Genomic DNA, 15,405 nt, shown 5'->3' with positions numbered 1-15,405 from the left:
TCATGTTTTAAACACTGACATTTATTTAGGGTTTTGTGAACTCATACATTATTAGGATAAATTCTAATTTATATCGGTTCATAATAGGCAAATATATAATACAATAAATTGCATTTTTATACATAAATACAAAATTTGAGGTAGGGCCTCAAGAATAATGACTTCTTAAATGAATAATGTGCAGTATATAATATGTAATCTATAAGATATATATATATGATGCATCATTTGTAACATAATATATTTTCTTCATGTATAGTTAATGCAAAAATATAAGGACCTGATTAGGGAACATATATTTATTCATGGGCAACAGTACCCACAAAAGATGCCTGCATTTAGGATGTTAGCCAAGTACACAGTGTAAGAATTAACCTATTCCTTTACAGGTCCATAATAAAGTGCAAAAAACACGAACAAATGAGAGACAAAACAGTTTTTAGTCAATTACTAAGAATCATCCTAACAGTAAAATACACCTATAAGGCAAATGGTTACCTGAAGATGTATTTAATCCATAGCAGGCAAGTCAAACCACTGCTTGCTTTTCAGAAGTGATGAATACTCAATCTGAAAACACTTTCTCTTTGGCTGCAGGCTACTCAGAGGTGACCTGAGCAAAGACCACATTTCAAAACTACTTGGCCTTTCTGGGCAATTAAAGCAAAATCTGGGAAAGATAGGAAGCTTCACTTTCACAAATCCTAGGGCCACTTTGTGGGGAAAGGAGTATCAAGGCAGAATCACCCACACCTTTGCTCCCAGCCTGGACGTTTTCTGCTTGATACCCGGTGTGAAAGAGAAGGAAATGCTCCTCTGTTGGCCTTGGCCTTTTGGTTCTGCAAAACACCCTGCCACACAGCACGTCCTCTCTCGAGTCATGTGCCTCAAAGAAGCATGTCCCAACTCAAATCCAGGTGCAACAACAGTAGTATGATCTTGCCATCTCACCTTATGCTGAGCAACAGTTATTGTGCTAGACTCTGGGAAGAGGACAATAACCTACGGCCAAGGGAGCAAAGAGAAAAGAAAATCTTACTTTTAGGCATGGGAAAGCCATGCTGATAGCAAAGGTGGACAGGAAGCACTGAGAGACACACAGATGAGGAAACAAGAACTTAATTAAAGGAAAACTCAACTCCAATGCAACATTACCATAAAAACAACCCAAGTCCTATCCATTTAAAGGTCATCGTGTTAAACTCTTTTTAAAGTGCTGCTTACTGAAATACAAGTTGATTACATTTCTTACATATTAAAAACACATTGGAAATTTCAAAGACATTGAGGTCATAATGATTTTGCATTGACCACAGACCTCATGCAATACATAAATAAAAAGGAAAAAGAAACAATAAAACAGAACTAGACACATTTGTACCTGATAAGCACAGTCCTAAAGATAATAAAAGTTACTAATACGCAAGACATTTGCATAAGAAGTCACAACACCGATGGTTGAGAAATATACATTTTTTCTCCTCTAAGGATATGACAGGATTACTGTTTTTCACATATGGCTTTTTTTCTCTGAATGAGTTTCTGGCATTTGTTGGTGTTATGAAATAATCTCACAAGTGGAAAGTGCTCCACCATTCTACACAGTGAACCAATGAAAGTCTTTCCTCAGCTATTTGGTTTTTTTCCCCATTTTGAAGGGAAGTTTTCAGGTGCCAGTTTCTAACAATGTTATTCATTTTATTTTTATCCATTCATTTTTTTATTCCAATTGACTGTACATTTTAATATCATGGAAACAATCCATTAGACAAGCTAAATTTACAAGGTAACCATTTCCAGGCAAATTTGGAACCTTTCACCTAAGCGTGTCCCTTTAAACAAAGGGAAATAACTCTTGGAAACTATAGTGAAGTCGAGTGGGGGGGAAATAGCTGCTCAGGGAGCAGCTACTGCGTCTTACCTGGACAAATCATAATTAACACAAATGTAAACGCCCCCAAATCCAAAACACGCAGCTAGTGACAAGGTCTCCGTTTTCACAATTAACTTTCAGTTTGTACAAAACAAACCTGGCAGCATCTATGGGAGCCCCCACCCCTACCTTCTTTTAATCACAAAAGCAATAATTAGCAGAAATTGGATTGGCGTCCAGCATCAGACTCAAGTTTTAGCCAAGAGGCAACAAGAGAGCCAAAAACCATTCATCCTGACACAAACATACCAGTCCCATGAGAGAATGCTAATTGATTTAAGCTCTTTTTCTCAACCTTCAAATTGGAAAGCCTGCAGATAATTTCCAGGCCTAAGTTATTCCTCCGGGCTCCTCTCACTCTACCAGGTATCAGTTGGAGAGGCTGATTTTTGGTATCATTGTGTGACATCTGCTGCAGTAATTGGGGGCTTCTCATCAATATGGCTTTCTTAGAGAAACCTGTGTTCATGGCAGACAGGTGAGGCCACAGTTCAGCTTCCTAAAGCTAAGTTTAGGGGCAGCTCAGGGTTTAGTCTCTGTGATAGACTCAAGCAAGTTCGAGCTTTGGGAGACAAGAGGGGACAGGAGGAGAAGGAGAGGGGAGAACAAATATACACTGCAGACAAAAGACATGAAAATCTAAAGTTCAAAACCCATCTTTGTTTCCTTTTCTAAAACCTTTCACAAGCTACTCTTAAAAACTGGAAGTTCATACTGATGTTGGCAAATGGCAATGATACTTGCCCTAGAAAAGGAAGAGCTCAGTGAAATGAGTTGAGACTTTTTTTAACAAATGAAATCTTTTTAAAAAAAATGTACATTAAAGTCTGTTGTTGGGTTTCATTGCTATTAAACAGGATGAAAATATCACAACAATATACAAGATTTGAACTGAAAACTTTGTCTGAGACCCTGTACTATGAAGATAAATGAAGAAAATGATCGAAATGATTCTCCCCTAAAGGAAACAATTTTAGGTTTAGATATTATTACTGTAAGGGAAAATAAAATCCCCAGACTACACTATACTAAATTCACCATCTCTACAGAATTCATAAGATATTTATAAGGACAGAAATCACCACTATAAGTACACACTACATGAACACATGTCACATTTTAAAAATTTCATATATGCATGTTTAGGATACAAGAAGATAATAAAGTTTACACTTCGCCAATTTCTGCAGACATATGATCCGCTCTCATTAGAGTGCAGTTAAAATGAGTACTGTGAATAGGGAACTCTTCAAATTGAATCGGCTGAATGTAGTCTTAAAAGCTATAGTCTTAATTGGCTCACTCGCTACTTACCTAAGCTGTATTTATCAGAAAGTTCTATAAATACCATGTCCTAAAATGTACTACCAGTGCAGTAAATATTGTGGTTGCTTTCTATTAAACTCTCCACTTCTTTGATTTCTCTATGACCACAATTGGCATTTACTGTGAATGAAAAAGAGTAAAAATTAAGAAGTTATCTGTCTTTTAAGAGCTTGTGTCCTATATATATAATATATAGACAGAACCAGGGTAAGTCTTGTTTTCCCAGAGGTCAAAAGACAAGGTGTCTACAGCTTACAGAAAGACATTGAGAGAAGAAACACAGGATCGTGACATTGAACCATGGTGCTAAATATCATGTAGAAACTAGCATGGAGCCCTACTATGAACGTACAAAATGAGGCACAACTTATATGATGGCTTCTTGGGCAGAGGTGGAGGAAATGACCAAAAGAACTCACAAATGTGGTTATTTAAAACAAAAAAAGACAGTTGAGGGAAGAAAACTGACAGTTCAATCAAAGTCACAATGTGCAGACTGTAGCGTCTGAGTTAGTGGTAACTGGAGATTGCTGATCCAAATGAAGGAAATAGATCCCCAGTGGTGACTGGAAATATAAACTTAACCACCTCAGTGGTGTCCAAATTGAATGGTCTTGTCTTACATCCAAAACATTTTCTGACCACTGCTGACTCTCCAGAAAAAAAAAAACCTGTCGTGAACTTTGTGTGTCTGAACAAGATCACTACATTGCTCAGTTCTGTTCAAGTCCAAATTAAGTCTTGTAATTCGGCCATTCTATATATGCCTTACTGGCACCACCCCATGCCATCACACCGTGGATACCTCTCTATTGACCAAACCACGCATACCTACCAGCGCTCACCTAACTGATCCTCCTCTGCGGGGTAAAACGTGTGGTCAAGGGACCAACCTGACCAGAAACAGTCACCATGGGCACAGGCAAACAGTGCTTCAGGTGGTCTGTGTAGCTCTTTACTACAGCATGCAACACTATGCCTACTTTTCTGCATAATCACTCTCATGCATGGATGTGAACCAAGATGTAGGAAGAAAGATGAAGAAAGATGGAAGGAGAGCTATGGAAAACATTAGGAGGAGGCAGAGAGGAAAAACAGGATCAAGTCTGGACCATCCCACACCACTGGACTAGCACTGAGTGCCCAGTTCCAAATCCTTCACTGGCAGTTTGAGTCCCAAGGAAGAGGTTCCCAAGGGATCGATCATGTTCTTGTAACGCTCCCCACGGTGTTGAGCTAAGAATGGGCCCCAGTCCGGCTGTGGCGAGCACACCAACTTCAGCCTCTGCAAAGAAGCCAAAGACAGACATGGTCACAGAAGTAATGCACCTTCCTCACCTGGGGACGACCCACCCATCCCCAAACTGCTGATGACCACTTTGACCAGAATCCTTGCTTGAGCCAAGAGGCCTTCTACCAAGAGAGGTAGTTAGGAAGATAAGCGTTCATTAATTAACTAGGCCAGAGACATTAAAGAGGACACTTAGTCTGGTTCACTTGAAATTATTTACATCACCCTGCAAGCAATATTGCAATTGCTCTGTGTTTGCCTTGGACAAGATTAATAGAGGATAAAGGGCCCAGATTTTAATTATACATTTTTCCCTCCAAATGAAGAGAATCCACAAGCTTCTCTCTTCACTGCCAAACACAGTCTGCAAAAGACATGTGCTTGATTACTTTTGTTCTGTAGTCTCAACAGTGGATTGCTACATCTAAATAATTGGATTTTGTTTAGCATATTTCCCAGAAAGATATAAATGACCGGAGGAAAAAAAAAAATCCAACCCCAAAGATACATCGCCAAGAGTGAACAAAGATTTTAATTATCTGTTGACAAAATACACGCTTCTGACTTGGTTCAGCAGTGTGGGTTCTTGCAGGCAAGCTAAAAATAATAGGAATGTCTCTAATCCTTCAGCTGAAATTTTTATGGAAAACATAACTTGACTGGAACATTTTCTAGAAAAAGGAAAGAAAACATATTTCTGACTAAGAGGGAACAATTATATGTTTATTAGCTTTTAAAGTGAAGCTGGTACTTAGAGCTGTTAGTTTAATCTCTCCTTAATCATCAGTTTGCAACCTTTGTGTCCCAAATCCACCCTAATAAATTTATACAGCCAACTCAATCAGTTTAGAGAATTTTAGCCTAAGACAAAAGTAGCAGAGGCTAAACCAGGTTCTATTCAGAGGGAAAGAGATTTCTGGGTCAGTTGGTGGGGAGGCTTATGTGGGGCAGGAGTGAACCATCTCTGGAAGCCCATGGGGCCAGTCACTTACCTCATTTACCTCAAAGGAATAACAGAATTTCCTGAGGTTGGAAACTAGAATACAGCTGCAGCAAAAAGACTCCTATACCTCCTTTTGCTAATTCTGTCTCCACCGTTAGTCCAATGAAGACAAAAGCTACCTCCCCACCCAGTGGACTTTTGTGTTGTGCACGTACCACATGCCTGATTCCCATCCTCTGTCTCCCCTCCAGAGCCTCAATGGGATAACCCAGAGGCCTGTTCCTTCTTCATTCCTTTTTCAACCCATCAGACCAACAGCAAAGCCCAAACTGTTCTCTGCCTTCTATCACCTGAGTCTAGTCCAATGCTTCACTAACAAGGGGGCTTGTTAAACTGTAGATGCCAGGGTCCCATTTCTCCAAGACTCTGGTTCAGTAGGAGTCTTCTGCCTGGATTCTGATCATGTGCATTTCCAACAAGTTCTCAGGTGAGAAGGATGCTGCTGGTCGCTGGAGCAAACCTAAGTTGCCCTGATTTAGTCCAAAATGCCAGATTCCTGGATCCTCAAGACTGAGGCAAGGCTGAGTGATTCCTAGCACACCTGAGCGAGTGACTCCTCATAAATAACAAAAGCCTGACCACACTTCACTGGTGGCACAAGAGGCAGTCCCCTTCCCATTCACTCAGGAGTGACAGTGGGACATTAGTTTATCCACATTAGAGATGGGAATTGGGTCCAGCAAGGGATCAATTGACAAAGACAAGTCTCACCTCATACCAGCCACGTCCTGAAATTTTCACTACATTCTATGGGAACAGTGACATTTTAATCAGCTGAAACCCTCAACCATCCCTAACAGAGGCACAACCGGAGGGGGTAGTGATTTTAAGTTTAATGGTAATAGATGTTTGGGAAGAAGAAGCCTTAGACAGAGAGGAGCATCAGGGAAGGGGGAATCTGATGTGTGGTTAAAAACACAACACTGAGATTTAAACTGTGGATGAGAGGAGAGGAGGAGGAAACTCCAGTAAAGAGGAGACCCTCCGATCATTTATTTCCCAGAGCTGTCACCACACTGAGTACTAGCATAATAACAGTTCTGCTTGCAGATTGGCTGAGCCCCTCCATTAGAGGACTCATACATAATAAAAATGGGTTTAACAGAAACGGTGGCAACTGTAATCGCTTCATCACCAAGTCTCCCTCTTGAATAAGTTTACCGAATCTTTTGTTTTTTAACATGCAGAGCTTTTATGGGCTTTCCCTTGGGAGGAATTGGGAGGGAAAGAAGTAGAATTACCTCAATAAATCTTCCAGGGGCCAGATGCATTTTTATCACAAACATAATTGGGATCCAGATGACGGAACAGGCGAGCATTAGCCATCCAAGCACCATGGACCAGTTAGGATAGCGGTAAGAGCCATAGGTCATGGGCTCCCACTGGTAAAAGCTGAAGCAAAGGATAAACTGGAAAGAGAAAAGTGACACACGTGTTAGGGTGGTGGCATGAATTATTCAAGCACTCAACACTATTAAACCTCTGTTATGAGTCTGATGCTTTCATCTCTATTATTTTATATCCACGAAAGAGTAGTAGTATTAATCCATTTTTCAAATGAAGAAACTAAATTTCAAAGAGATGGAAATGATATATTCTGAGCTGCTGACTCTGCAGTTGCCAAACCATGGGAGCGGAGCAATATGTGTGCATGTGTATATATACAGACAGGCAGAGAAGACAAGTTTAAAGGATATATACCAAGGTGACAAGTAGGCAGAGGTGGGCAGGGGTGATAGTGGGTGTTTTTAAGGAGTTGTCTGTATTTTCTTTTTCTCTTTTTTTTCTTTTTGAGACAGAGTCTCACTGGGTCACCCAGGCTGGAGTGCAATGGTGTGATCTCGGCTACTGCAACCTCCCCCTCCCAGGTTCAAGCGATTCTCCTGCCCCAGCCTCCCGAATAGCTGGGATTACAGGCATATGCCACCACACCCAGCTAATTTTTGTATTTTTAGTAGAGACAGTATTTCACCATGTTGGCCAGGCTGATCTCAAACTCCTGACCTCAGGTGATCTGCCCACCTCAGCCTCCTAAAGTACTGGGATTACATGTGTGAGCCACCGTGCCCGGCCTATATTTTCTATAATAGGTAATAATCGAGATTTTGTTATAAGAAAGAAACCCAGGCCAGGTGCAGTGGCTCACGTCTGTAATCCCAGCACTTAGGGAGGCTGAGGCGGTGGATCACCTGAGGTCAGGAGTTTGAGACCAGCCTAGCCAACATGGTCAAACCCCATCTCGACTAAAAATATAAAAATTAGCCAGGCATGGTGGCACACGCCTGTAATCCCAGCTACTTGGGAGGCTGAGGCAGGAGAATTGCTTGAACCTGGGAGGCAGAGGCTGCAGTGAGCCGAGATCATGCCACTGCACCCCAGCCTGGGCAATAGGGCGAGTTTTGGTCTCAAGGAAAAGGAAAGGGCATAGAAGGGGAGGGGGAGAGGAGGGGAGGGGAGAGGGCAAGAGGGGTGGGGGTGGAGGGGAGGGAAGGGAAGGGGAGGGGAGGGGAAACCCATTACGTTTATGTATTTTTACTTTTAAAAAATTGAATCTACTTTGCTTTCTTCTGGAATGAGGAATGGCCCACATCCAGGAGCTGCCTCTAATGCTGGCTGAGTGAGACCCAGAGTGGTCCCTAGGCAGTGACTAAGCTGGAAGCTTGGTCCTATAATAAGCTGTGGGACAAACAGAAGGGATGCACAGCTCCTCTTAAATGACTCAAGGAGAACAGGCGTCATCACCAAGTGGTGAGCTGTGAGCCCAGAGACCAGCAGGCTAATCTTGGCCCAACCACTAATTAGCTGAGGGACCTTTATGTCACAGACTTCCCTGCTATAAAATGGATATATCTCACTCTGTGTATACCACACAGGGGTTTTCTGGAAATGATAGTTTGGTATTTATTCATGAGTCCCCCCTTGATTTTAAGAGAGGTCATGATGTGTTTTCTGCCCATTAACTCCTATCACTGCACACTTGGGCTAGCAACAGCCATGAGAACCCTCTGAAGACTTGGCTAGTGCAGCTAAAGAGAAAGAAAGGAATTCAAGTGCTGAAAATAGAGGCATCTTTAAAAAGTGGAGCCAAGGTTCTAATTTCTCTACTCAATCCTTTGGGGGAAAATTTCCCTGAAAAGTGTATGGCTCCCTGTATTCGCCCTGCCTGTAGCAACAGCAGCCTAGAATAATGTACCCATGTAAGTTCTCTCCTCCTCTCCCCACCCCTCTCTTCCTAATTTAAACAACAAAATAACTGCCCAAAAGTGATTGGAAGGAATTTTGCAAGGAAAGATAATGTATGAAAGTGTTTTAGAAAAGTGTGAAGTGCTAGATGGATGTAAGGCATCTGTATTATTGCTGCAAAGCCCAAGAAGCTGGGGCAAGTGATTATTTCGGTACAACAATAATTCAATATATTGATTCAAAGCAACATGAGCCCAAAGACAACTGTTGGAAAAAAGTCTTCTATGGAAAGAGATATCTACTCTAGGCCCCTTTTTAAACATTTGTCCCTAGAGTTATAAGCTTTATTAACCAGAGCATTGGAAGTATGGCCTAATGTAATTATGGTAAGCTGCTCCATTTCATTTACTATATAAATAGCAATACATCTGCTTATGTGCATGCATAACTCAGTAACGTGATCTGACTATGTATACAATAATTGCATGGAGAATATTTATAGCTCTATAAATCCAATGAAGGCATATATAAAAATGATCAATTTCATTTTAGGGGCTCCAAAGTAATTTAAACCCATAATCTTAGCCTATTCCAGCACACCACAAGTATCCATTTTATAGAAGGGCAAATGGCAAAAAATAAGTATTGGGCTTGGTCCTCCAACACTCATTTCCAGTTGCACAAATATCATATCAAACTTACCTGTGCAAATTTGTCCTTTGCCATAAATTTCCATCTGCCAAGTTAACTTTGACAAAACCCTGTCCTTGGCTGGGACTGGCCATGAGAGATAATAATTTAGCCACTGAGTCGGGTACACCCTGACCTTTTTGTGATGGCAGCCAAAGAAGGTGCTGGAGGGAGACTCATCAGTTGACAATGATGATGGAATTGACCCCTTCTCATTGTCCCTAGTTCCCAGCCAACACAGAAGGGGAATCTGGTTCAGGATATTTTCTGAGACCTCTCCACAACTTTCTGGCATAAGATTTATATAAGAAACTAAGTGAAGCACAACACAGTTGAGGAACTTTCTCAAAAAACAGCAAGTCCCTAAAATTCCTCTTCTCTGACATTCTGCTCACAAAAATGATTAGAACTATTGTAATCCAAACTGGCCAAACTCTAATCGAAGATGAAAGTACTAGGTTTTTAGAAATAATATATAGGTATTGGCTTGAAGCTTAGACAGCCCTGGATTCAATTCTTGGCCTTGTCACCTCCAAATCTAGTGGCCTTGGGCAAGTTCCTTGATCTCTCCAAGCCTCAGTGCACACATGTGTAAAATGAGAGAGGAATCACCCAGCAGGCGAAGTGGTCCTAAGCTTTAGAAACATGCTTATAAAGTGCCTGCCTCATACAGACCACAACAAATGGCAGTGCTGATTATTACTATGTGAAATGTTGTTCCAGAGTATAATAAAATCCTCTGAAGTACAGTATCTTTTGGGGTGGGAAGAAAAGCAAGAGAGAATCTAGAACAGGTTCTAACTTTGATTTTAGCCAAGCATAAATCGTGAGATCCGGGGAAAAGGGCAAGCACAGTAGAGATGGGAACACTGGAGGCCTGCGAGTCTGTCTGTTCGCAGATGTTCTCTTCCCACCGATTAGGTAAATTCGAGTCCTTCATATACATTCCAGTCCTGAATTCAAGAGATAGAAAGCCTACCCTTTTCAACTCTCATGCCCCGAATCTGGTGGGCCTTTTCAGACAAATTGCAGACTCTAAAATATAGGTACAGATGTCAGCCTCAGTACGATGTTCGCGTCAACACAGAGGAAGATCAATGCTGAACGATTTTTCTGTCTACATTTCTAGCTTTTCAGAAAGAAATTGAGATGTTTTGATTAAAACTCATTTTATGAAGGAAGGGGAGAGAGGGAGGGAAGGAAAGAAGAAAGAAAGAAAAAAAATGCATTCCCTTTGCAATTATACTTTCATCCTGTCTTGCTTTCCTTTAGCAAAACTGGGACCACGTGTAATAGTAAAACAAAGGCCTTAATCTGGTTTCTAGTGCCATCTACTGGGCTCTGTGGGAATTACAGCCAACATCCTCCAGCGTTCCCAAAATTCCACCTGTACAAGCCACAGAGGAAGATGGGGAAGGATCTCTGTCAATTGCTGTGTTTGCAGTGCGAAGTGGGGCAAAGCTGGCAGCTTATAGCACAATAACAAAGGTGACAAAATGAGAATGTAAGTCCCTGAAGTGCAGATTTTCTGAAACGTGAAAGGCTCTGATCTTTAAGAAGGTAAATGTCAGATGATCCCAAAATGTCATCATCCCGCTTGAAGATGACAAGGTAGTTCTCAAAAGCAACAAAAATTAGCATAAAAGTTTAATGCTATATTAATTGTGGAGCAGATGTGTTGAACAGTGATTAAGAGCATGAATTCTAGAGCCAGACCGCCTAAGTTCAAATCCAAGCTGTTGATAATTATTAGACGTACACGGCAAGGCAAGCCACATCAACTCTGGGCTTCCGCTTCCTCATCTGTAAAGTGGAGATAATTATGCCAACCTTGAGGAGCTGCTGTGAGGGAGAGATGAGGCTACACATAGGAAGCACTGTGAACAAAGCCTACAGCATGGTTAGCACGTGGAAAACGTGGCTGTATTGTAATCCATTATTAGTACATAAAGCAGACTGCTATAATGGGAAATGTGCCATAGGGGTTCTCCAAAGGCCTGTGCATGAGTCCCAGCTCTGCACCTGACCTGCTAGGCACCTTTAGGCAAGTCTTTTCAACTCTGAACTTCACTTTTCTCATTTGAAAGACAAGACCACCGCCCAACCTACCAGCTCCCAGGCTCACACACAGGCACGCACTGTTCAAATGTAAAACACCACATACGTATGCAAGGTGCTATCTACACAAGAAAACATGCAAAATCCTTACAGTTAAAATGGTTGGGGTTACAAATGCCCAGCAGACTTTCCAGAAGATGTTAGGCTGGAATCCAATCATCATCTCTATATCTTCACAGAATCTTTGCAAGCCTGCAAATAGACAAGCAGAGAACAGGTATAAGGCACAGTAGGAGGAAGGTGAGGTGGGGGCAGGGCAGGCACTAGAGCCCCTCACTCAAGCACCATTGGCTAGGGCTGGCCCCAGCCCGGTTTCAACATGACCTCTATTATGCAGGGAAGCATCAGACAAATGACTCGCTGCCAGGAAGATTAAGGCAAATTGAACACTCAAATAGATATTAAATATGCTCTGTGGTAAGGTTCAAAAATGTCAGCCCACGGTGACATCTAAAAAGCTCAGTTCCAGCCTGGCCCAGGCTCTCAGTATTGCCACAACCTGACATCTCACATGTGCAGCTGTTTTCTGAGGTGCTTAGTGACAACTCTGGCAAAACCAGTGAAGATTGTGGTCAATAAGCAGAGCATATTCTGAAAGCCTTGGAATTTAGAGAGAAAATCACTACACACTGGTTTTTATCCTCCACCCTCCCAAGGACACTCTTCTGATGAGTCATTTATCTTTGTGCCGTGCAAGATGATAACAGCACACAAAAACCAACGTAAATTCCAAGTGTCCATCACCCACTTTGTTGGAACCCAAAGGACTGCTGTCTTCCTGGTCATTCATCAACCTCACTAAAGTAAAAACAGAGGAGATGGTTACTCTCATGGCCCTAGACAACCGCCATCCCTGCACCCTCTTGGTTTAGGAAGGTTTTTAAAACCACTCCTCGAAAGAAAAAGGCATTGAGAAATATTTTAGAATTGGGCAGTTTCTTGCATTCTTTCCCGATCTCTTCAAAAGTGTGGCCTTCCCGGAACTGTGGGACTAAGATGTTGAATGGACCTGCACGGTCTCCAAGTTCAAGCTCCTTCATAGTCAGCAGCTCTGATTTCAACATGGCCTCAGCTTAAAAACTCATCATTCCGGCCGGGCGCGGTGGCTCACGCCTGTAATCCCAGCACTTTGGGAGGCCGAGGTGGGCGGATCACGAGGTCAGGAGATCGAGACCATCCTGTCTAACACGGTGAAACCCCGTCTCTACCAAAAATACAAAAACGCTGGGCGTCGTGGCGGGCGCCTGTAGTCCCAGCTACTCGGGAGGCTGAGGCAGGAGAATGGCGTGAACCCGGGAGGCGGAGCTTGTAGTGAGCCGAGATAGCGCCACTGCACTCCAGCCTGGGCGACAGAGCGAGACTCCGTCTCAAAAAAAAAACCTCATCATTCCTTCATCCTCCATCATTTTCGTGAAAAGTGGGTACCTGCAGGACAAGAGGGACTTACCAACAACTCCTCCCATCAAGAATACTCCTTGCACATTTTCAGGCCTTTTTTCTAGACCTTGGTCCCTTGCTTCTCCTTTTCTCAGGATTTCCCAGCCTCCTCAGATTTCTGGGTCTTTTGCCCTGAGCTCCACGAGAGCAGGTGAATTCAGTCTCTGGGTGCTCCTCTTCCCGCCCTCACTGGCCACCTCTCCCCCTTCTGCCATCACCTCCCTGGCCACCACCTGTACTAGCTGCCCTCATCTGATCAGTGCCCCCACCACACCCACCTCAGTCCCCACTTATCCTTCCTGGTCCTGTATTTTCAGTGCCTGCCCTCTGCTACTTGGAAGTGGGGAAGGATGGATGTGATGCGAGAAGACAATCTCTTGCTGGGCTAGAAAGCAGAGACTGGAGTTTTCCCTCTGCAGAATGGAATAGTTCAATTCAGTCCCTTAAAAAATGGCCCCGCTGGGCCGGGCATGGTGGCTCTAGCCTGTAATCCCAGGATTTTGGGAGGCCAAGGCGGGTGGATCACTTGAGGGCATAAGTTCGAGATCAGCCTGGCCAACTTGGTGAAACCCCATCTCTACTCCCGAGTAGCTGGGACTACAGGTGCCCGCCGCGACGCCCAGGGTTTTGTATTTTTAATAGAGATGGGGTTTCACCGTGTTAGACAGGATGGTCTCCATCTCCTGACCTCGTGATCCGCCCACCTCGGCCTCCCAAAGTGCTGGGATTACAGGCGTGAGCCACTGCACCCGGCCGGAATGATGAGTTTTTTTTTTTTTTTTTATAGGACTAGAAGGAATTTTATTAATTTTTTTGCACACAAAAACAATAAACATTTTCTGAAAATACACACAAACAAAAAGATGCATATCGAACATTAGGAAGCTTGCACATGGGAAGACAGGGAACAGAAATGGCGGGTGGGAATTAAAGAAAATAAATGAGAGAGGGACTTTGTATGGATCAATGATAATAACTCAATCCTCTATTTGACAAAGAAGAAGGAGAAGGAAGAGGAAGAAAAAGCAAGTGGGATAAAGGATCAGAAAGGGAGGAAAATAGAAAAAATTAGAGTATGATTCCAGGGTAGAACTGTTTTGTTGTCGCTGGGTTGGTTGGTTGGTTGGTTTGTCTGTTGTATTTTTCATATGTTTCGCAATGTTGGCCAGGCTGGTCTCGAACTCCTAGCCTCAAGTGATCAACCCACCTCAGCCTCCCAGAGTGCTGGGACTACAGGCGTGAGCCACCACGTCCAGCCCGCACATTGCGTCTGGCGTCCGTGGCAGACCTCCCAGACGGGGCGGCCAGGCAGAGGCGCTCCTCACTTCCCAGACGGGGTGGTGGCCGGGCAGAGGCGCTCCTCACTTCCCAGACGGGGTGGCTGGGCAGAGGAGCTCCTCACTTCTTCCCAGACCGGGCGGCAGTTTTTAAGCTGAGGCCATATTGAAATCAGCTGGGCTGGGCATGGTGACGCATGCCTGTAATTCCAGCTACTTGGGAGCCCGAGGCAGGAGAATCGTTTGAACCCCGGAGGCGGAGGTTGCAGTGAGCCAAGATCGCACCACTGCACTCCAGCCTGGGCAACCAAAGTGAAACTCTGTCTCAAAAGAAAAAGAAAAAGAAAAAAAAAGGCCCTACTAATGTTCTATATCTTGATTTGGGTGCTGGTTACATTGGGGTGAAAATTCATTGAGCTGTACGCTCTTGTGCAGAAAAGGGAACCCTAGTACACTGTTGGTAGGAATGTAAATTAGTACAGCCACTATGGAAAACATTATGGATGTTCCTCTGAAAACTAAAAATAGCATTACTGTATGATCCAACAATCCAACTACTGGGCGTATATCCAAAGGATGTGACATCAGTATGTCTAAAAGATATCTGCGCTCATGTTTATTGCAGCATCAATGGAATCAACATAAGTTTGCATCAACTGATGAATGGATAAAGATGTGGTGTACATACACGATGGCGTACCATTCAGCCTTTTAAAAGAGAGGAAATGACGTCATAAGTGATAACATGGATGCACCTGGAGGACATTATGCAAAGTAAAATAAGCCAGGCACAGAAAGACAAACACTGCACATTCTCACTTATGTGTGGAATCTTAAAACAAAATTGAACACATAGAAGGAGACAGCAGAATGGTAGTTACCAGAGGTTGGGGAATGGGGAAAATGGGGAGATGTTGGTCAAGGACACAGTGTTTCTCTTAGACAGGAGGAATAAATAATAAGTATTTGAGGTGATAGAAATGTCAATTAGCTTGATTCAATCGTTCCACACTGTATAACACATATTATAGCATCACTTTTGTACCTCGTAAATATATACCATTATAACTTGTCAGTATCTAATAAAAAATACACAAATGAAAAATACGTCAGGTATGTACATTGTACTTCAATCTTAAAATTAACC

At 42.9% G+C, this 15,405-nt stretch overlaps 1 protein-coding gene across 2 annotated transcripts in view; it reads right to left on the bottom strand.

Annotated features, from left to right (window-relative positions):
* Positions 1-15,405, bottom strand: part of SLC6A5 (solute carrier family 6 member 5) — a 60,237-nt gene continuing 44,832 nt past the window's right edge. For both annotated transcript variants that reach the window (XM_030829048.1, XM_030829049.1), the window contains 3 exons: positions 11,636-11,736; positions 6,795-6,962; positions 1-4,544 (listed from right to left, as the gene is read on the bottom strand). In XM_030829048.1, coding sequence (XP_030684908.1) covers positions 4,389-4,544; positions 6,795-6,962; positions 11,636-11,736 — 425 coding nt within the window. In that variant the 3' untranslated portion in view covers positions 1-4,388. The remainder of the gene's footprint in view (positions 4,545-6,794; positions 6,963-11,635; positions 11,737-15,405) is intronic.

The sequence above is a fragment of the Nomascus leucogenys genome, chromosome 15, assembly GCF_006542625.1.
Source record: "Nomascus leucogenys isolate Asia chromosome 15, Asia_NLE_v1, whole genome shotgun sequence".
NCBI classification, from domain to species: Eukaryota; Metazoa; Chordata; class Mammalia; order Primates; family Hylobatidae; genus Nomascus; species Nomascus leucogenys.
The sequence above is the reverse complement of the archived record's forward strand: the minus strand, read 5'-3'. Positions and strand labels throughout refer to the sequence as shown.